This window comes from Leptonychotes weddellii, chromosome 6 (assembly GCF_054177405.1).
Source record: "Leptonychotes weddellii isolate Sample4059 chromosome 6, ASM5417740v2, whole genome shotgun sequence".
In the NCBI taxonomy this organism is placed as follows: domain Eukaryota; kingdom Metazoa; phylum Chordata; class Mammalia; order Carnivora; family Phocidae; genus Leptonychotes; species Leptonychotes weddellii.
Genome location: NC_138374.1, coordinates 113550915 through 113574173, shown reverse-complemented (window position 1 = coordinate 113574173; position 23259 = coordinate 113550915). Strand labels below are relative to the sequence as shown.

The following is a 23259-nucleotide window of genomic DNA, read 5'->3' as shown; positions in this document are numbered from 1 at the left end:
GTCTTTCTCTGTTTGACTTATTTCGCTCAGCATAATACCCTCCAGTTCCATCCACGTCATTGCAAATGGCAAGATCTCATTCCTTTTGATGGCTGCATAATATTCCATTGTATATATATACCACATCTTCTTTATCCTGCCTGAATGATCTCTTAATCCTCACCACAGCCTAAGAGGTATATACCACTATTATACCCATTTTATAGTTGAGGAAAGTAAGACACAGAGATGTTAAATAAGTTGCCCAATCACACCCAGTTATTAAACTGCTGTGCCAGAGACCACTATCTATCCACCAAAATCCATCCTCTCCTTTCTCTACAGCCGCGCAGCCCAATACCATAGCCACCAGCCACGTGTAGCTGTTTAAACGTAAATTAATTATAAGTTAGTAAAATTCAAAGCTCAGCTCTCAGTTTCACTAGGGACATTTCAGTGCTCAAAATATCATGAGGCAAATGGTTACCATATTGGACGCACAGATTTAGAACATTTCCACCATCACAGAAAGTTCTGTTGGACAGCGCCATCCAAGAGCAATGGGAGGAACAGCCAGGGCAGAAGGGATTTTTACTTCTTAAAGTTTTTTTGAAGTTTATTTTATTTAAATTCAGTTAATTAACATATAGCGTATTATTAGTTTCAGAGGTAGACTTGAGTGATTCATCAGTGGTATATAACATCCAGTGCTCATCACATCACGTGCCCTCCTTAATGCCCGTCACCCAGTTACCCCATCCCCCGACTCCTAGTGCAGGATTTTTAAATAGCCAGCCTGTCTCCTCCATGGTCTCTCTACCCTTCCACTAGCTGGATGCCAAAGACAGTGAGGTTGTGGGGATGGCAAGATCCTAAGAAGCCAGGTCCCTGAGTCACCACACGGAGGAGGGCCACTTGACAAGAAGAAACACCCACTTTGGGCTATTATAGGATCCAGAAATAAACTTCTATTGTTTTTGAGCCATTATACATGTTTTGGCCTATTTGTCACACGATTTAGCTTACCTTAACTAATTCAGCATCACAGCCAGGATTTGAACCCTGGCAGTGTGAGTCCAGAATCCACACTCTTAGCTGCTACACATCTGCCAGAAAGATCTTTTTAAAATGCCAGACTGCCTGTGTCGCTGTCCTGCTGAGAAATCTGAAAAGTCCTCCTCATTAGTTACAGCACAAAGTTCAAATTCCTGATGCCACATGTAATCTTCAGCTCCATCTACCATCTCGGCCCCACGTGTCTTCCCGGCCTCGTGTGTTTCTTCGTGCCCCTCATGCTCACAGCCTGGGATGCCCTTCCCCCAGCCTTAGCTGTCGAAATCCTAGCCCTCTTTGAAGTCCAGCTCAAATATACCTTCCTTCGCACACCCAACCCCATGCCTGCAGTCAGAATGAATCATTCGCTCTCTTGGTGCTTTTCTGATGTTTTCTCCAGAAACATGTTTAGCGTTAGAATGGTAATAATGGTGGCGGTGGTAATAATGATGATAATAATAATAGTAATTACTACGGAAGAGTCACGAGTCTGGGTGATTTCTATATAAATTCATTTCATTCCTGTGCCAACCCTTTGAGGTAGATACTACTATCACCTTCATTTTGCATGTGAGAAACTGAGGTACAGAAAGAGGCAATCTGAGCAAGGAATGGAAGAGCTGGGACTGAAGCCCAGGCAGTTTGAGTCCAGAATGGGGTTATCTGTGTACGTAGTGTCTTCCCCATGAGACAGGGAGCTTGCTGCTATCAGGAAGCATGTGGGTTTCCTGTTGCGTCTCCTGAAGCCCAGGCACAGGGCCACATATGCGAACAGTCATTGTCAAGGATGACCATCTGAGCTATTGTCAAGGCCTGGAGATGGAGGCTGCTTTGGCCTTTGTGGCTGGCCGCATTGGGGCAGCGTTTCAGCCCGTGGGGATTAGAAGCCATCATGCAGCCTCTTGACGATCGCAGAAAGACCTGCCGGCACAAGTTCCTTTGGTCTGACTTCTCCATTGCAGGGTGGTGTAGGATGCCCTAAACTTCAGCTGGAAAACTCATCCATGGCTTTATAGTCTATTATCTTTAATAGCCCAGAATCAGCCAGAAGCCCAGGAAGAGTTCATTGTTCTGTATGCTGCTCCCAGGAGCTGGGAGCAGCCAGGGAAGGGCTGAGGTTAAAGAAAAACCATTCCCAGCTCCAGCCAGAATTCAGTTGAGAGGCTGCAACTGTCCATGGCTAACAGTCCCCTTCATCTGCTCAGCCGCTTCCAGGCAAACCCAATTAAAACTGATGGCAGAACCACACAATTGGTAAAAGTAGCTGAACAGGTGACCCAAGCCCCAAGCTGTTCAAGGATCCACATCCCCAATTTTCTCCTTTCCATCTGGCTGTGCAGAAATGGCCAACTCCTGAGATCTCTGGGGAGCCTCACCATGGATATAGAGCACAGAGATGGCAGGATTGAACAATCATCTTTTCTAGCCCCTTCTTTTTATTGATAAGGAAATGGAGGCTCAGAGAGAAGAGGTCAATCACTGCAAGTCCCACAGCCTGGATCTGAAGTTAGGTCTGTTGGCTCTTGGTTTAACATCTTTTCTATAGTCCAGCCAGAGTTGCATCCTAGCTAGGCTCCAAGTAGCAGGGCTGAGAAAAACATTTTAGGGAGAGTGGGAAGGAGGATAAATGGAGAGGGAGGACCAGGCTTCTTCCCAGGGGAAGAAACTCCTGTGGCAATCTCCTTGGGTGCTAACAAGCATGTCAAAGCCAATTGGTGACAAGGCTAGATGCCTATTTGTGTGGTTATGCGTTTTAGAGTAGAAAGAGCTTTGTCCTCTGTGTACCAACAGGATCACCTTGAACCAGTCACTTAACTTTGCTCAGTCTGTTCCTCACCTATACATTAGGGATGCCCATTACATAAGGCTGCTCTGTTCACCTGGTCCAGAGCCTGCACAAAGTAGATGTTCAAATAATGCCAATTCAGGATGCCCGGGTGGCTCAGTCAGTTAAGCGTCTGCCTTCGGCTCAGGTCATGATCCCAGGGTCCTGGGATCGAGTCCTGCATCGGGCTCTCTGCTCAGTGGGGAGTCTGCTTCTCCTTCTGCCTGCCACTCCCCCTGCTTGTGCTCTCTATCTCTGAGAAGTAAATAAAAGAAAAAGGAAAGAAAAAAAAAACAAATAATGCCAATTTTTTTCCCTTCGTCCTTTTACTAGACATGAGATACCAGAACAGATATTTCTATTCATCGGGCACCGCAACAGCAGACACACAAGTTGGTCTATCTACTCTGCACAACAATAAAGAAGGATTAATATAATTAATTGGGCTTCCACTTACACTTTTATTCTCAAGGCTAACATTTGTGTTTATTATCAGATCACAGATAAGGGCATATGGAGGAATGTGGGTGAGCCTAGCTTCCCAGTGCGAAACACAAAACACAGACGTTCCTGATTGTAAACTCTGAGCCGTTTTTATCTCCCAAAGGCCTGTAACAAAGGCGGGCAACAAATACATAACTTAATTGCTCTTCCCGTATTGCAGACTGAGTCTTTATCTTGATCTGACTCCACATGCTCGGGGCAGATGACCTGGCGAGCCAGGAACCAACAAAGACTTTATGACTAACAGCATTGTTTTACCTTCTAAACAACCTACATAAAAGGCCACCCATTAATAAATGCAGCAATTAGTAAAATTGTCCTCAGTTTCTATTGAGAGACACAGACACGCCTTCCTCCTAACCTCCCTCCACCCACGCTTGCTTCTCTGCCAGAAAGAAAACTGAGAAAATACCCGAAGCGATAGCAGCCCCAGTTGTAATGAAAGTTGCCGACCTCTGACACTGCCATTACTTGCTGCCCTGCCCTCATGAAGCACCTGGGCTCAGAGAAGCCCAATCTGCTCCCACACGGGATCCTCTCTGAGATTCCAGGGGGATGGGGATCCAGTTTCTGCCTGGACGAGGCAAAATGGCAGGGCTCACGGACTAGGCTGGGCGCCCAGGGTGCCACAGCGGGGCTACTCTGAAGATTAAGTAACATCCTGAGCTAGAGCACCACCTTTCCTTCCTCCCTTGGCCCGTGTCCTGTCAGCTGGAAGATCATAAGTTATGCATAAGTGTCTTCCAAAGACGATCATCATATTCCACCTAAGACTTCTCCCACATTCTTTGAAGGTGCAGACAAAGCAATGTGGACATTTCATATTCTCACCACCCTCCCCAGAAAAGCCCTAGCCACCCTTAGGAATGGTACAACAGGACCCCGTCCTCTAGATGTGGCAGACCCTGAGGCAGCACCTCCCTCACCTGGATGTCATGGGCCCATTAATGCAGGGGACCTGAAGGCTTTGAGACTGCCCTGGTCCAAGCAGGATGCAGCCTGAGGATTTGTCCTAGTGACTTTAACTCACTGGTCTAATGTCAGGGTCCTGGGCTTCAAGCACAGGGCTTACGGGGAGGGGACCTTGCCCCAAGGCAAGGATAAGGGACCATCTCAGTGGGTTCAGCCCATGTTCGGGGCTTCAGTTTCTCCATCTGTTTCTCTAGGAGGGTTCTGGGCTGGAGACTCCGCACCGCACTAAGTACGGATGACCAGAGCTGGGATGAACCTTAGAGACTCAAGAGTCTACTGTCCTCACAGGACAGGTGAAGAACCTGAAGCTCAGAGAGGAACAGCGACTTGCCAGGGGCCATAAACCCATTCATGTGTTTAATAAGTATTTACTGAGTACCTTCCTTGTGCCAGGCACCATGTCAGGTGCTACAGAAACTCATGGAGTGAGGGGCTTGGGTGGCTCAGTCAGTTAAGCGTCTGCCTTTGGCTCAGGTCATGATCCCAGGGCCCTGGGATTGAGCCCTGCATTGGACTCTCTGCTTGGCGGGAAGCCTGCTTCTCCCTCTCCCTCTGCCTGCCACTCCCCCCTGTTGTGCTCTCTCTCTCTGTGTCAAATAAATAAATAAATAAACTCATGGAGAGGTGGGAGACAGACAACCAACAACCTAAATAAATAAACAGATAGACAGAGTCGATATCAGATTGGTGAGCGCCATAGAGAAAACTAAGTAGGAAAAGGAGATGGAGAGTAAGAGGAAGTGTTGCAAAATAGTGATCAGGAAGGACCTCACTAAAAAGGTGACATGTGGGCAAAGACCTGAAGGATGTGGATAATGAACATTCCAGGCAAAGGGAAGAGTCAATGCAAAGGTCCTGAGGCAGGAACATATCCGTCTGGTATATCCAAGGAAGCCATTGTGCCTGGAGTAGACTGGAGGAAGAGGTGACAGGGTGTCACATCACCTGGGACCTTGTGGAACTTGTAGGCTTCTTTCCAGAACTTTGTGGAACTTTGGCTTCTTTCCAGAGTATGATGGGGAGCCACTGGAGGGTTCTGAATAGAAGAGTAACATGATCTGATTTGTATTTTAAAAGAATCTCTCTGGCTGTTGTGTTGAAAATAGACTGCAGAAGGACCAGGATGAAGGCAGAGTGGCCGAGTGAGAGAAGGATGCTGGCTTGGGATGGCACAGTAGCCGTTGAGGGGTGAGTCATCAGATTCTGGGGAGCCAGGGAGGTGAGGTCAGAATGCTGGCAACAGTGCAGGAATAATAAGTTAAAAAGAAGTCAGGACTCCTGATCTAGAACCCTTTAGTCTCTGTGATAGCAGGGGCTGCAATTTTCTTGTTCATAAATGTTTTCCTAGTGCTCATAGTGATGGCCTGGCACATACTAGCAGCTCAATAAATATTTATGGAATGAGAAAATCCAAAGAAACAGAAAAGAGAGTGGTAATTATTGTTTTTTTTTTAAAGATTTATTTATTTGAGAGAGAGAGAATGAGAGACAGCACGAGAGGGAAGAGGGTCAGAGGGAGAAGCAGACCCCCCCACTGAGCAGGGAGCCCGATGTAGGACTCGATCCTGGGACTCCAGGATCACGACCTGAGCCGAAGGCAGTCGCTTAACCAACTGAGCCACCCAGGTGCCCTATTGTTTCTTTTTTTTAAAAGATTTATTTATTTATTTGAGAGAAAGAGAGCAGGGGGAGGGGGAGAGGGAGAGAATCCCAAGCAGACTCCCCATTGAGTGCAGAGCCCAATGTGAGGCTCCATCTCACGACCCTGAGATCATGACCTGAGCTGAAATCAAGAGTCATGGACGCTTAACTGACTGAGCCTCCCAGGTGCCCCTGGTAATTATTGATTCTTACCAGCTCCTCCTTCCCACAGATATTAAGGGCCAGACCTGAACTTCATTTCCTCTCCATGGTGTCTACTAGAGAACCTGTTGCTAAGTGGTTCCCACGGGGTGCCACTAGTGCCTAGCTCCCCACCCCACTCCCTTAACCTCCTGTGTCCCCCCCACCCCGCCCCGTCCACTGCACACCAGCTGACCAGGGTGCCTATGGGAGCAGCAGAAGTTGAGAGTAGAAGCTTTGGCCCCATTGCCAGTGATGAGAATGGTGACCTTGGCCACCCCAAGCCCCAGGGCAGTGGGAAAGGGAATGTTGTACTGGGAAGAACTACTAATAACATGTCATGGTATTAGAACACAAGACAAACTCACTGGGCAGCTCGATTTTCTGCCTTGAGAAGTCATTAGTGGTTCTGAGGGGAAAGCCAGAAAAAAAGTTTTATATGGAACAATAAATTCCTCTATAAGCCACAAAACCCCACAAATTTGCAGCTAATAAACCCACAAATGTAAGATGATTAAGAACTGGCGAGGAAAGAGGTCCTCAGTTCTTACAGGGTTAGCCTGGAGAAGCAGTGTGGTCTGACGGGCTGAAGCTGGGCCAAAGGCAGAAAAACTCGGGTTCAAGTCCTGGCTCTTAATGAACTGGATGACCTTGAGTGAGTCAACCACTCTCTGCCTCAGTTTCCTCACCTGTATCACAAGGATGCACAATCCCTGCCTTGTTTTCCTCAACAAGTGGTTGTCGGGCAGGGTGGGGGTGGGGATAAGTGAGCTCTGAGGTGCAACAGCCTTTACAAAACTATTTTTTTTATTCTCTTAACTGCAGGGAATTATCAGTGGGATGATTAGCACTCGCCTTAAGATTAGAAAGAAAATTGAGAAGATCCATCTGAACCTCTGCCCCACCCATGCACCTGCCCAGGAGGGCCCGGCCGCAGAGGCAGCTACAGTGAGTGGGTTGAACTGTAGCTCCCTCAAAAATATGTCCATGTTCTAACCCCTGGAACCTGTGACTATGACCTTATTTGGAAAAAGGGCCTTTGATGATGTAATTAAGTTAAGGATCTTGAGGTACGATCATCCTGGACTAATAGGATGGCATAAATCCAATGACAAGTGTCCTTATAAGAGGAGACAAGGAGAAGACCATGTGAGGACAGAGGCAGAGTCTGGAGGGACAGATGCATCTATAAGCCAAGGAATGCCAAGGGTCGCCAGCAGCCACCAAAGGTGAGATGGAGGCCTGGAACAGATTCTGCCTCAAACCTCTAGAAGGAACCAACCCTGCCAGCACCCTGATTTTGGACTTCCGGCCTCTCCCAGAACTGTGGGAGAATACATTTCTGGGGGTTTTTTTAAGCCACAAAATTTGTGGTGATTTGTTATGGCAGCCACAGGAAAGTATATAGTAGCCATGCCCTGACTCCCTGGGAACTCCTATCCACCTTAGAGAGGGGATGAGTCACCCCATGGACTGCTGCAAAAGGACCTCTGGGCAACACCATCCCTGCCACCTTAAGACACAATATGAAAAGAAGGAGGAGGAGGAAGAAGGAAGAAGAGGAGGAGAAAGAGGGAAGGGGAAGGGGAAGGGGAAGGGGAAGGGGAAGGGGAAGGGAAGGGAAGGGAAGGGAAGGAAAGGAAAGGAAAGGAAAGGAAAGGAAAGGAAAGGGAAAGGGGTGGGACCCCGACGGCCTGGCCTGCAGAGCAGAGGGCATAAGCGAGCCCGTGGTGCCACGGGTGTGTTTGTACCAGGTATCTGTGTGCTGCGCGGGGGTGCGAGCTGGGAGTGCCCACTGTGCGGGGCAGAGCGTGGAGGGCCTGAGACACACGGGCGCGTGGCGTGTGCCCTGGGCGTATGCATCGCCTGTGGCGTGTGGTATGGGATGGCTGTGTGACCGCACATGCATTGGCCCGTACGGGCCCCTCCTCCCCAGGTGGAAGGGCTGGGTGCTGCTCTCCCTCAGAGAAGCCTGCAGACAGAGCCAAACCACAGCTTGGGCTAGGCAGGTTTGATGTCCCCCCTGCTGCGGAGATGAGAGAGGTCTAAGTGGCAGAGATTTAGGGGCCCGAGGGAGAAATACCCTTCCAGTGAAGACGCTCACATGAAAAGCTCCGAAGTAATAACCGAGGCTGCAAAGTGTGCCAATTATGCAACAATTAAAAGGTTGACTATCTTTCTTTCTCCTTTTATTCTCCCAGCCACTCCTCCCCCTTTCCACATCTGGCTGCCCCTGCAGGCTCCCCCAGCAAATGCTGGAGGGGGGCGGGGGAGGGATAGAGGATAAAGAAGACACTTTTCCCCTTTTTAATTGGAGATCAAAAGTTAGAAGGAGAGCTTATCCCTCAAGGGCAGGGAGGGAAGGGGTGTTGTTGAGATTGAGGCCCTCAGAGGAGGGGATGGGGACAAGAAAGGAGTGCGGGGCAGGTTCCTAACACGGATTCCCAGGCTCTGTATGAACCCTACACACATCATCTCATTTACTCCACATGTCAACCCCGTAAGATCCGTGTGATTAGTGGTATTATATTGCAGATTAGAAAACTAAGACTCATGAAGGCAAATGCCTTGACCAAGGTCACACAGCTGGTAGAACTGGCATCACCCCAGGCCATCTGATGCTAACGGCCATAGACTTTGCTATAAGGCTTTCTCCTGTCTCTCAGCCTTGCCCTTCCCATCTGGACAGTGGGTGCAGGTCCTGGACTTTGTGTGATAACCAAGCACTCTCATAGATGAAAGGTACAGTGGGCACTTAGCAGCAGGATTGCTCTGTAATTAAGCCAGCACCAGCTGAGCCAAATGCCCTGCGCAGCAATCCAGTGGCTAATTGAGAAAGAATTAGGCAGTGTGCCCCAAAAGTGAAGAAATAGCTGCTAGGTGGCTTTTTAGAGGTGCCAACCCACACCCAGTATACATGCCCCCTCCCCACTGGATTTCCCAGCATAACTAACAGCACTCACACTCCAGGGCAGATAACACTGGGCTCCTTCCCACTCTGCTGATGCCCAGCAACTCCAAACACCATCCCCCCGCCAACTCTTATATCTCCTGAGGGAGGGTGGCGTTGGGGACATGGACCTTAAGAGAACAATAGCCATCCCTTACATCTGAGATCCTCCAAACACCTAGCACATAGTAGATTTGCACAATTCACATTCAACTCAGATGACTAAGGAGAGCAGGGCACTAAGCTAGGAGCTTTCATGGACATTTTCTCAGTTAACACATCCCAGACCTGCTCTGTCCCTGAGGGAGTAACTCTGGAAGCACCATGCCGCTTCCCTGGCCCTCAGTTTGCTAGTATGTTGATGGGGCAGGCTAAGTGCCCAGCTTTAAATGGCCAGCTGTCTGTGAAGGCAGGGGAAGAGAAACACAGAGCCCAGGTCACGCACAGTGGTGGGGAGAGGTTCCAACTTTCCTGACTCCAGGCTGGGGCACATCCTCCCACAGCCCACTCCTGGGCACTCAGTCAGCGGCAGGGTGAGGACGCGGGGAGAGCTAGACCCAGCTCTGCCATTTCTCCTGCTTCAGGCCAAGCCCAAGAGAGCCACTGGGCTCCTGGGTCTCCTGCCCACAGAAAAGAAGAATGGAGCATTGGTCTCGGCCTCCCCGTTCCCTTCCCCTCCATAACCACAAACGCAGACAGCCCAGGCCTCCTGGGCTAGACGTGCCAAATGGTTTTCCCCAAACCATTGCCTCCTCGGGTCACAGCTTGTCTCCCAGCCTTTTCTCCTGGGCTGCTTTGGATTCTTGAAAATCCCTCACCTTGGGAGCTCGGGTGTGTGTCTGGGTGTTGGGTGGGGAGGGGGGAGGTGGAGGTGGGGAGGCAAAAGGCACCGTGACCATGCTCCTGACACCGTGAGCCCTGCCCCAACCTTAGTGGCTCACTCTCGGAGACTGGGGGTGGGGGGGGGTCCCTCTCTCCCTGGTGCTGGTGGCCTGCACCAGGTGACTGTGGCAGCCAGCTCCCTTGTGGGCACTGCCGGACCCCAGCTGGCATGGCCAGCATACTGAGAGAGCCCAGCCAGTTGTTTGCTCAAATGGGGCCCACTCAGCCCACTCTGTGGGGGCTGGCAGGACTCCAGAGGAAATGATGGGAGGGTTTGGGTGCATTCTGACCTTAAATGAATTCCAGGATGATGATGTGTGAATAATATGGCTTTCTGAGAGTCAACAACTTGGGTGCTTTTTATAGTTAGGTCAGAGTGCTGAATGGGCCATCTCCCCATTAAGCATTAGGCTAGTTAGATCCACTGGCAAACTGTACCGGCATGACTCCATGGCATTCCCCTCCCTTCTGTCAGCAGCCACCCTTAAACAGATGTCAAAGCTGCCATCAAGTCAGCCCCACCCCCACCCCCAAGCCTTCTAGTCCCCAGGCTCAATATCCTCATTCTTTTGGCTCTCCTATCTAAAATGTTCATTATTTTGGTGGTCTTTGCTGGCAGGGATCCTGGATTCCCCCTCTCTGGGCCACCCTGAACTCCCAGAGGCACATTCTACCCACCTGAAGGAGCAAGGAATGCATTCATGGTGACATCCTAGAGAGAATGCCACGGAGGGCCACGTGGGTGAGCAGGCCTGGAGCCAGGGCCCAGCATCCCAGTCCCGCCAGCTTCTCCCTCCACCAGCCTCCCCTCCTGCCTCCAGGCGTCTAGGCTTTCCTCACCAGGACAAGGCCCCACCACAACCCCAGCACTCACAGTGTCTCCAGATTGTGCAGCCCCTCGAAGCTGTGGGTCCCCAGATGCTGGATGCGGTTGTTATGAAGATGCCTGTGTGGGAAGGAAAGGCACGTCAGAATGGATGCCCACAGCATCGGGCCCAGGGCCGGGGGGTGGGGGGCGGCGCGTAGAAAGCAGACGGTGGCTTAAGTCGGAAGGTGGAGGCAGAAGCATGAACAGACTGACCCCAGTGGTCCAGCCCTTTGTCTCCAGGGACAAAATGATTGGCCAAGACTGACTTCTGAAGTTACAATCTCCAAGGCTAGATCAACCATGGGCTATATGGTTTCAACTTCCTATTGAAGGAAAATGTGAGAGGAGTGCCCAAGGCCAAGGCTAAGGTAGGCCCCCACTAAGCTCTTGGAGAGAGGCCTGATGTCAGGGGGGCTCCAGTCTGAGGCTTCTTCTATAGTCCTGCTCCCCAGGACCCAGCCCGCCTGACTCAGTGGCCAGACGCGCTTATGGGAGCCAAAAGCAAACCGCTGTAGACAACATATAATTAAAGGCTAAGCTTTCTGTTATAGCTGGAGAGAGCTGTAGACAGGCTCAGAGATGGGAGACGGGTGAGACCAGAGGAGTCAGGGAAGGCTTTACAGAGGTGGTGATCCAGAGCAGGTCCTTGAAGGGTAGGTGAACTGGACAAGCAGAGGGAAGGGCATTCCAGGTAGAAGTAATGGGGATAAAGGGGGGGAGGGGGGAATGAGTACGTGCGTCTGTGCTGGATGGTGAAGGGCCTGGCCAGAGTGCATGTAGGTTGGGGAGAGGTAGGAGATCGGTTTGGAAGAGATTTCCAAGGTAAATAGCTAACTGAAAATAAGTGACAGAATGTTTTTCTCCCAATTCCTAATGAAATAAGCAAAAATAGCAAAAAACAAGACCCCTGCCTCCAGCCCAAATATTACAAGTAGCAACAAAGCAAGGACAGAGACATAACCCAATGTAAATAAACTGCACAAACTAGTGACTGAAGAAAAACTCTGGAACTCCTAACCAGTCTCACTTTCTCCAGGAATTGAACTGGCAAGAAAACGAAATCCTGAGAATTTCCCCTAAAACTCCAAATCTAAAGAGAAGCAACTCTGTGGATAAGGTTTATTTCCCCTCCCCATGTCTGGCTTCCAGAGGAAACAGGTGAAACTGGGGAGTAAAATAAAGGCTCCAGGCTACTCACTGACTTGAGGAAATGACTTGAAGCCCAAGGGAATTCTTGGGGGGAGGGAGTGAACTCACACATTTAACACACTCTGAATCTGCAGACAGAGCAGAGTCCAGGCTGCCTGACAAAGACTGGGCTCCCCCTCAGAGCACACTCCACCTACCTTCTTCACCCCACTACCAGGGCACAGAAAAGCAGATGGAACCTCATTTACCCACAGTACTAGCCCACAAACTACAGCTTGGAGGGGAGAACCCATGGGGCCCCAAGATGACACAGCTAGAACAAGTAGACAGCTTTCTATGCATAAGCCAGAACAAAGAAATCACATGACAATTATGGATGCACCAGGGAGACCGAGGACGGGGAGAAGAGAGGGTGCAAAGGCAGGTAAAGTTCCAAGCCAAGAAAAAAAAATACAACAAATGGATGAGGGACAGAAGGAAATTTACCACAATGGCCTCCTGCTACAAAACGAACTCAAAACACAATATTTCCAAGACGAAATTTTAAAAACGAAAGAGAAAATGACATCGTAGGCAGCAAAAACAAACTGAGAACCAAAACTACATTATTAAAAAAATTAGTCAATAAACTCGAGCCAAGGAACAGGGTCAACGCTGTTGAAAATTGAACTGGTGTTGGAGAAAAAGCTTGAGATAATCATGGTGAATGTGGCTGAATGAGACAAAAAGGTTAGAACAGAAATGCACAGATGGAGAAGACACAAAGGTGATTCAATACAAGGATAACTGACATGTCTGAGGGAGAAAATCCAAACATGAGATGGAAGATGTATTCAAACACAGAATACAGAAGAAAATTCTCCCAAGTGAAGAAAGCATAGAATCTGCAGCTCACAGGCATACATTGGCCCAGGAAAATCGGATGTAGAATATTCTACACTGTGACATATTCTAGTTAAGCTAGTAAAGTTCAAGAATTAAGAAGCCTCTTCAGAGGGCGCCTGGGTGGCTCAGTTGGTTAAGCCTCTGCCTTCGGCTCAGGTGATGATGATTCCATGGTCCCTGCTCAGCGGAGAGCCTGCTTCTCTCTCTCCTGCTCCCCTGCTTGTGCTCTCTGTCAAATAAATAAATAAAATCTTTAAAAAAAAAAAAAATAATAAGCCTCTTTAGGCAGAAAAAGGAAATCTCTTCCAAGGGGAAGAAATCATGCAGACCTCCAAGATGCTGTTCAAATACCAAGGCGACAGGAAGACCCCATCCAGCACAGATGGATAGGGATGGGGGTCTTGAGAGTCATGGGTCCTGTATATCTTCCCCATCCTTGTCCACCTGCGCCACCAGGTTCCGCTGAGAGACAGGCCCCTCCCATAGGCAGCTTCCGATCCCACAGGGAAAATGCAGCCTTCTGGGAATAAACTATCTCCCCTTAACAAGGGCTTTTGATTTTTCTTACTGCCTCCATGCCTGTCTCCCGACTGTCACCAAACTCTTATCATTTCTTCCTGCCTCCTGTTGGACTCTCGTTTCCATTTTCCAGCCCCTTCCGCCTCCCCAGAATCTCTGGTCTACACCCTCTCAGCTTCCTAAATATGCAGCTCCAGGGTTCCAACAGCCTCCTCCAAACGACTCACTCAGCCAGGGCAACCTGGGCACCTGTAGCAGCCAGGCTTGGGGCAGGGTGTTGGGGTTTAAGAGTCCGATGAAGAGACAAGATTTGCAAGAGTGACACTAGTGCTGCCCAATTAAGTGCTGCCTGGGGGGGGGGGGTCCCATCAGGGCCAGAGCAGTGATGCGAAGGACTTCCCAGCAGCCTGATGAAAGTACCGGCTTGGGTTTGAATTGCAGAGAAGCCCCTTGTCCTCCATCCCATTTGTCTACTCACACCGCCAGCCAGACTCCTGTGCACCAGTTGGGTTTAACCAAACTTTCCTACTTCCTATGATACCCAGTCTTCCTTATCTGCCTCCTGGGTCTTTCTATACCTCATCCCATAGTCCCTGGACAGTTTCCCCCAGCCCCCTCTCCCCTCCCAGGTCCTGGTGAGTTGGAGGCAGGACAAAGGGGTCATGTTTCTGGCCCTCCCCCAGGAAAAGGGACCAGTTGCCCTTGAACTTTGCTCCTGCACCAGTAGGTTTTCTTCCCTTGGCCCTCCTTTTGCCCAGTAGGGTCCCCCCCACCCCGATCTGTAGCACACCTAGCATTCCAATTCCCTGGTTCCCAACCAGACTTTGGAGTCATTCTTGATTCCCCTTCCTGCTGCTCTTTCCTAGATCAGACTTATCCTTCCTTCAAAATATCCCTCACAGTCATGTCTTCCCTTCCATTCCTTCTGCCACCTCCTAAACTAGACTTCGGTTGATAGACGAGAGCCTCCTAAATGCCCCCCTGTTCCCATCTATCCTCCAAATTAGCCTTCCTGAAATACCCCCCTGCTCATCTTTACTCCTAAACCTCAAGCTTCCCTTCCCCACTGACAGACAAAAGCCAAACTCCCTGCTCTAACACCGTGAGCACCAGCCCCCCCACCTTTCCAGCCTCGTTCTGCAAGAGGATCCTCTGCTCCCACCAGCCTGGCCTATTCGCTGTCACCACACAGCCAGGCTTTCCCCTCGGTGTCTTTATGACACTGCTTGGAACACTGTCATTGTCTTCACCTGTCTGGTTCTTCATCATCTTCCCAGGCCCAGGACCCACCCCACCTTCCCCATGAAACCTTCCCCATCACCCCCTACACTTGCTCAGCCACCCCAGATTTCCGACACTGCGTGGATCTGTATCTATCATCAGCTATCTTGATATAAGTTACATTACATCATTAGCTGTCTTTTCCCATATTTATTCCACTCTTTCAACTAGACTGTCAGCTCCTGGAGGGCAGCAGCTGTTCAGATACTTCTCTGACTCTTCAGTGCCCCACATACGGTTTCTGGAAACAGCTGTTGCTGCTCATTTGTCTGGGACTCCTCATGTGGCCCTCATTTTCCCAGTTTTGTCTCTTGTGGAGATCTGACCCCATTCCCTCAGGGTGTCATAGGGCTGTCACCAAAACGAGAATCAGTCACCTTGCTCTGTTCACCCTCTATAAATACCCCCACTGACTCCCAGAAGGAGGGATGGAATGGCCATCCTGATAGAAGGATGTGATCCATAAGGATGCTCCTCTTGGTTTTCCAGTCTCCCAGGACAGAGAATTAGACAAATTGGTGCCTGAGTTTTCGGCTTTCAGATGGACCTATACATCATCCATTCTCTGGTTTGGAAAATCGGGCCAGATTTCCAGGAGCAGGGGAGGCAAGGCTGCCATTTAGCAAAGTCACTAACACATATGTTCCCGCAGCAATTAGCGTGTAACCCAAAGCAATTACACATGACCTCCAAGCCCTTAGTAATTACCCTATGAACTTACCAATGACTCGTAGCAATTAGTTGGGAGCTAATTTGCACTCTGAAGTTCCCACCAGGGAGGCAGAGGTAACCCCGGTCCCCAATTCCTGCCAGGGATACTATCTCCCAGGTAATTACCCTCACGGGGCTTTGCTGTCTAATTACAAGTGATGGCTTTTCTCTGCTTGTCCAAGTCTGGGAAATGAGATGAACTTATCCTATCCCTGTGCCAAAGCATAAGACTGCATCATCCGATTGTTGAATGTGGTAGAAATCGCTTAAGAGACTATTGACTTATATTCCAATCAGCTTGGTATAGTTACTATATTTGCATGGCAAGAAACTAGTGGCTTAATTCCCGTTTTCTGATTATGGTGTGCTGGCTTCTCGAAGCACTTTTACAGCCCTACTGTCATTTGGCCTCATGATAATCCCCATGGGGCCAACAGGGGATGATCATCCTCATTTTAAAAAGGAGAAACTGAGGCCAGATGGTTCAGTTCCATGTAGAGAAGAGCAAAGCTATCCAGGCTTCCAACCCAACTCTGGAGTAAATATGCAGGCCCAGCAGGACCCAGCCAGGAGTGGGGGGCAGGCAGGGCAGCACTCACAGCACCACAAGGCTGGTGAGGTTCTGGAAGGCGTAGTCAGGGATGTGGCTGATGCGGTTGAGGGCCAGGGTCATGGCCTGCAGGGCAGGGAGGTTGTTGAGGGCCCTGACAGGGATCTCGGTGAGTGCATTGTCGTCCAGCCACAGGTGGCGGAGGGAAGACAGCCCCTCAAAGCTCCTTTCCGGGACCAGGGAGATGAGGTTGGCATCTAGGCGCCTGGTGGAAGAGAGGATGGAAAGGATCAATCCAGGGCAAGATGCAGACCAAGGTTTGGAACTGAGTTGAGCTGGGCCAGCCCGGACCCCAGTGGGGCCTCGAGGTACCCTAGGACTGAAGCTGCGACTTGGCTGCCACTTAGCCTATACCCCACCTCTTCAAGTTCCCATATTTTGCCTCCATTCCAACCCATAATTCTTGCCATATGTTCCTATTTATGGCACCAACTCTTCCTCTCAGACCCAATGTTGAACCCGTAGTCCCACTCTGTGAATAACCAATCTTTCCCTCACACCCCCAGGCTTCTAAATCTATGCCATAGCTCCCCTGTTTTGGGTGTGATACTATTCTTCCCAACCCTGTCTAGTTCAAGGCCATATAGTAGGGATGTTCCCACCATTTATAGAGGGAAATCTCCTCCCTTTGGACCTATCCAAAGAAAGGGTCTCCCCAAAGATTCAAGCCAATTCCCTGTCATCCAACCCTAGCACCACTTGCTCCTTGTCTCTTCAAGGACCCAGTAGTTTGATGAAGCTCCTGCCAAAGTCCTGGGGCTTCTTGCTCAGTTGATTGCCCCTCTATGCTACAGTTGGAAGTCCTTGATAGGCTACTTTTCAGAACAGGTAAACAGATGGTGGTGATCCTGTCTGCGCGACAGAGATTCTTAGGTGACATGAGAACTTCTGGTGCAAATTCTAGAAGATCTAGAAGTTCAGCCCAGCAAAACAAGGAGACTGCCCATCTTAGCTTTTTACAGATATATCCCAGCCATGATGTCCGTTATCAATACACTATTGTCTTCTGCCTCCTGCTCTGGGACTTGGGCTGAAATCGGATCACCCTAGGTAGCTAGTCCCACAGGGACCAGACAAGCTGGCCTGTGACTATGGACCTACTGCTGAACTTTTCTATCTTGAGGCATGGTTCTCCCACATGTATATGGTACCTCAGTCATTGACACCCAGCCTTTGTCCACAGAGGCCCTCAGACTCCATAGCCCTGAACCTAAAGAACAATTGATGTGACTGGGGGTGCGGGCTGGGCACAGGAAGGTCCATCTGGGCTTCTATCTCTTCCCTAAGCCATTTCACCAGCGCCCTTCTTGCCAAATGTCTTAAGGGCCACTGGAGAAACTCCCTGGCTCACCATCAAGGGGAGTGAACAGGTCAATGCTGGAACCTTAGATGGGAAAGCAAAATGACCTGGATCATCCTCGAAAGCTGCGATTAGGAAAGACCTCCCATTCACCTCAAACCTGACCTGATGGGACCAAACACCCTTCGGTGAGTGCCCTCTACTGGCAAGGCCTGTCACTCCAGATATGGCCCACCAATGTTGGTCACCATACTCTTGATGGTCTGGCTGGCTGGAACTTTGTGAAAATACAGACTCCCAAGTCCCTCCCCAGGATAGTGTAATTCAGAAGGTCCAGAGGGAGCCTGGGAATCTTTTTTTTTTTTAAGTAGGCTCCACACCCAACATGGAGCCCAAGATGGGGCTTGAACTCACAACCCTGAGATCAAGACCTGAGCCAAGATCAAGAGTCAGATGCTTCACCAACTGAGCCACCCAGACGCCCCTGGGAACCTGTTTCTAAAGAACACCTAGATGTTTCCGTGCACAGACAGATTTGGGAAATACTGGATAAACATCAGCTATGAAGACAATGTCCCTGCCCTCCCTGACATAGCTTACAATCTGGTGGGAAGGCCAGGCACATTCACGGGGCAATAGTGGCGGGGGAAGCACAGGTGCATCCGGAAAGGCCTCCAGGAGAAAGTAATGTTTACACAGAGACCTGGTGGCTGAGGAGGAACTATCCGGGGGAGTAGATGGGGAAAAGAACCCCAAGCAGAGGGAAGGCAGGTGGGAAGGTGAGGGTGCAGCACGGTAGGGAGCTGAAAGTGCTCAGGTAGGGCTGCAGCGGCGGGGGGGTGGGGGGAGCATGAGAAGAGAGTGTAAGGTGAGCTAGCCAGGCAGGTGGAGCCAGAGCTCACAGCGCCTTGTAAGTAATGCTATGTTAAGGGAAACAGGGAGCCACTGAAGGGTTTTAAGCAAAGGAAGAACCTAGCCAGATTTCTGTTTGAAAAGATTCCTCTGCAGACCTTGTTGGTACAGGAGAAGGGCCAGACTGGAGGCAGGAAGATCATCAAAGATGATCTTTTACACAACCTCCTTGTCCAGAAAGGGACAGCCACAGCCACAGAAGCTTGAGAAGTGAATTTGGCCACTCTGGTGTCCAGTCCCCAAAAGTGTCCGTTCCTAGTGGTAGTTTCTGTTGCTCCTGACCTGGGATAGTACCAGGCTGGCCTGGCAGGCTCCGTGGCACAATAAAGTCATCCAGCAATTCCGGGAGTCTTCTTAGCATCCCATAAGAATGCCACTGCCCCACTTCCTTCCGCTCAGTGAGGGCAACGTCTTGGCCCCAGCCTTCTCAGAGACCACAGACAGACAGCTGAGCCCTGAGAGTCGACTTAGAACCACCCAGGCAAAGTGTCCTTTGAGATGGCCTTAAGCAAAGATAGGATTCAGACAAGGAGAGGTGGAAAGTGGGGTATCATTACTGAAGGCTGAGAGGCAGGAGAACAGAGTGCCAGTGTGGATGGGGGAAGTGGGCACAGATTTCAGACATCCTTAGGAAGTCAAATCGATAAGGCCCAACAACCCACTGGATGTATGGGACCAGGACAGCTGGGGCTTGCCTGGGGTCTGGCTCTTTGCAACTGCCTACCTAAAGGGGGGATTAACAGACCCAGGAGGCCCCTGCTCTATGGACAGAGGGAAGGTGTTATGGGGCAGATAGGAAGTGGGACTGGGGCAGAGCAAGAGGGAAACAATCTTTTCCTCTGTGGCTGGGGGGGCATTTGGAAGCTGCCTCTCATGTATATGCATATGTGTGAGCACGCATGTGACCCACGCATGCGCACGTGTATGCTTTCACATGTAACCTGTGGCCCCAATTAGACCACCGCCTGCACTTTGTGCAACCCAGAGGCAGGAGGGCCTGAGAAGGGCCACTTCTCCCAGAGACCAGGCCAAGCACAACCCTGGCTCAGGATGATACTTTTCCAGGTAAGGGCTGGACTGGATGAGATGCCAGGCCCCTTTCTGCTGTGTTAGAGGGAACGGCTCTCCCTCGAGGCCTTGCAGATCTCCTGGAGCAGTGTGGTGGGGCGTGCCTGGGGCTGCAGGAGGAAGGTGCCTATAGCCCTATTCCTGAGACTTGGGGAAAGACACATGCCAGAGGGGGGAACCAGGCAAGCTGGCAAATGAAGAAGGTGGGATAAGCACATGGAAGAAATCAGTCAGATCTGAATTTGTGTTTGGGGTGAGCAGAAGGTCCAAGCATTTCACTCAGGCCAGGCAGACTTGGGTGGGGATGTGAACCCAGCAGAGTATTGTTGCATTTAACAAATAAAAATACATGTTGCCGATTGGAATTTGAATTTTGGGTAAATAACAAATAATTGTTAGTATAAATATGTCCCATGCAATATTTGAGATGGTACCCAGTTAAATTTGAATGTCAGATATACAAAGAACAACTTTTTAAAAATAAGTAGGCCCCATACAATATTCCTATTTTATGTGGCAACTCTAACCCCGGGGGCTCCTGTGAGCATGGAGGAAGTGTGGGTTTAGCCATCAAACAGATCTAGTCACAAACCCCTCTTTTAACATTTTGGGTTGGTTTCCTCACTGTATAGTGTGACTAACCCCCCACCCCTGAGACTGTTTTGAGGTTAAAGGCAGACAAAAGGCCCCAGCATTACCTTCCCTTCTAACAAGGAGGCTGTCCACGGGGGCCCTGGGGACCCAAGGGAGAAACTGGGCATCTGGCAATTATGGGCTCTCCTGGTAGGGTTGGCTGTGAGGACAAAACACCCCCTTCAAAGTGGGCTCCCGAGGGGGCCCAGAGAGGAGCAGGGAGGCAGCAGGGGAGAAAATGGAGCAGTACTGGCTTCTATATTCCCCTTCCCCTCTTGTGGGACATCCACCCCTCCCTCAGGGACCTCTGAACCTTGGGGAGCTCCAAGAAGTCCCCTGTACTCTCTCCCTGCCCCACCCCAAGCAGGATAGGGTGCTCTCTGAAGAAGCTGCCTGACCCTCCTGAGTCAGGTTCAGACTGTCCTGGGGCCCCTCTGGGGCAGGTGGGCCTGGGCTCCCATGCCATCTGGGGGGGGCGGGCAAAGGAGTTTCCAAGCAGCCTGAATTCACCATTTGAGACTAATGGACCTATCTGAGCTGCTCCCCATCCGCAGGTGGGAGAGCCAATCCAGACGGACTTGGGTTTGGCAGGAAGAAAAGAGCAATTATACCAATTAAGCTCTGGAATAAAATCAACCACCCCCAACAGCTCTTCTCTTTCTCCCACGTGGGCCTGGGCTCCTTGAATGATTTCTGACTATAATTCTTACCTGCGGTAATAGGGCAGATTAGCAGGGACCTCACAAGCCAGTTTGGGCTTGCTTGGGCTCTGGGGAAATAGCTTAACCTCTAGAGGGCCAAACTACTCCTCACATTCCCCCAGCCCAGGACTGAGACTGAGGCGGGGGTGGGGGGGGTGCGGGGCAGGGGCAGGGAAAGCATGAGTGATGGCTGGGGCGCCTTCCCTCCAAGTCCAAGTCCCAAGGGGCAGGTGGTCTGAAAGTCGCCTGGCCATAGGACATTCCAGAGAGCTAGTGACATGGGGACCTGGTCCCAATGGACTAAAATGAGATCAAGACATAACCAGGAGCAAGCAGCAGCAGAAGAGATTTAGGTTAGACAGCAAGAAGTTGTTGACTGACAGTGACCCAGAAGAACAACAGTGTAAACTCAGAATCACATTATATCAGCTTGAAGGAGACTGGCAGCCCCACTCATTTTATATAAGGACACTGAAGCTCAGAGAGATAAAGAGAAATGCCCAAAAGGAGTGGCATGCCTGGGACTCAAACTCAGGGCTCCTTTCCATTTCTTTCTACCAGCCTGGCTTCCCTAAAAGGACTGGATGACAGAAAGACAGACACCTCTCTGAGCTGTAGGAAGCATATATATATTTGAAAACCAAAGTCCCTTACAGCCCACAGAGCATTCGATTGACCTAATGGATCCTTTCTGGAATTTCTTCCTTTTTTTTCTTTTTTATTAAGATTTTATTTATTTGACAGAGAGAAACACAGCAAGAGAGGGAACACAAGCAGGGGGAGTGGGAGCAGGAGAAGCAGGCTTCCCGTGGAGCAGGGAGCAGGCGCCCCAAGGAATTTCTTTCTTTAATCCATCTTATTTCCTACCAGATCTTAGTCAAATACAAGACTAAGACAGAGTCAGGGCTCCTAGTGGACCACCAGCTGACCCATGGATGTCATCAGGTATTCATTGAAAAGGGATCATTCAGGGGTGCCTGGGTGGCTCAGTCATCAAGCATCTGCCTTGGGCTCAGGTCATGATACCAGGGTCCTGGGATTGAGCCCTGTATCGGGCTCCCTGCTCCACGAGAAGCCTGCTTCTCCCTCTCCCACTCCCCCTGCTTATATTCCCTCTCTTGCTGTGTCTCTCTCTGTCAAATAAATAAAATCTTTTTAAAAAATTAAAAATAAATAAAAATAAAAGGGATCATTCATGTGAAGCTCTAAGCCCAGTGCCTGCTACCTAGTACCTGCTCCCTGGACATACGGTGACTTTGAATCAAAAGGTCAGCATGTCCCAGGGCAGGACCAGGAAGACAGCAGGGAGAAAAGGGTTGAGGGGTGTCTTTCTGTTCTATTACACTCAGGTCCGGTGTGACTTGAGTCCTCTCTCCAGTTCTGAACCACATGATATGAGAAAACATGGTGATTATAGGACAGGATTCTTAGGAGTAGAGAGAGGCTGAAAACCAAGATCCATGAAGATAGATGGGCTTGACGTAGGCTCCGAGGGCTGGGGACATCTGGGGAAGACTCTTGTTTTTCACCTAGAGAGAGAGAGATGGTGTTTACAGGGCCCCTCCACGATGTGGCCCCCCATCCTAAGAAAGTGTCCCCAGCCAATCTTAGGCTCTGCAGTATCCCTTTCCCTCATCAGCCCATCAGGTTTCTGCAGAGTTGGAAAGGAGGGCCAACGTACCATTTCAGATGCAGAAGTTCAGAGAGGGGGAGCCCGTGGCCAGCTCTCATCCCATGACCTGGTCACTGAGTTTGGTGGTGCTTCTCTGCTCCAATTCCCACTCCAGCCTAGCTACCTTCTTCTCTCCTTGAAGCTGCTCTCCATTCAGGCCCTCCTAGGCAGGATGGGCTATGTGATTTGTGGAGCCCGACACAAAATGAGACTGGGAAACCCCTATTTAAAAATGATTAAGAATTTCAAGATGGCAAGAGCAGAGCACTAAACCTTCTGAGCCGAGGTCCTGAATAATTGCACAGGGCACACGCCAGTGAAGCCAGTCCTGCTCCCAAGCTCAGAAATCCTCAAAAGCTGTGGGCCAGACCTTCTGTTCTCAATTCCTAATTGTAAGTGTGAGGTAAGAAAGAGGTTGGGGGTGAGGTACCTTGAGGACAAGGGCTGTGTATTTGGCACCCAGTGGTCAACTGGCTGCTCTGAGCAAAACCCAAGCTGGCTTTTCACCTCAAAGCCCCTAGTCCCCCTCCCCAGCCCACAAAGGCACAGAGTTGACTTTCAGCAGGACAAGGAGAAGAAAAGAGAGGATGGGGATGGTATGGGGGCGGGGGGCATCTCAGGCTCTGGTTGGGGTGGAGTACAGGCAGGGTGGAAAGGGGAGGATATTGAAAATGAAAAAAAGAACAAAAAGCAGCCACTATGGAAATGGTTATTCTGTGGGGAAAATATTCCATGTGGGAGCCATTCATTGCCTGGAGGGACCAACAGCCCTGACGGAAAGCCTGCCAGGGAAGGTGAGGGTTCCAGCAGAGAGCAGGCTGGCACCTGCAGAGTGGCAAGAAGGTGCCCCTGGGCTTTCCACAGGCAGGAGGCCCTAGCCTCCTGCACCAGCCGCCAGTGCCAGCCAGCAGCCTCCACAGGGAGGGCCATGGGGCTCTAACAG

At 50.2% G+C, this 23259-nt stretch overlaps 1 protein-coding gene across 1 annotated transcript in view; it reads right to left on the bottom strand.

Annotated features, from left to right (window-relative positions):
• The window catches only part of LGR6 (leucine rich repeat containing G protein-coupled receptor 6), a 119406-nt gene that overhangs the window by 26764 nt on the left and 69383 nt on the right, over positions 1-23259 (bottom strand). Inside the window, exons 5-6 of the mRNA XM_081823204.1 lie at positions 16020-16235; positions 10882-10953 (exon numbers count right to left, since the gene is read on the bottom strand). Coding sequence (XP_081679330.1) covers positions 10882-10953; positions 16020-16235 — 288 coding nt within the window. The remainder of the gene's footprint in view (positions 1-10881; positions 10954-16019; positions 16236-23259) is intronic.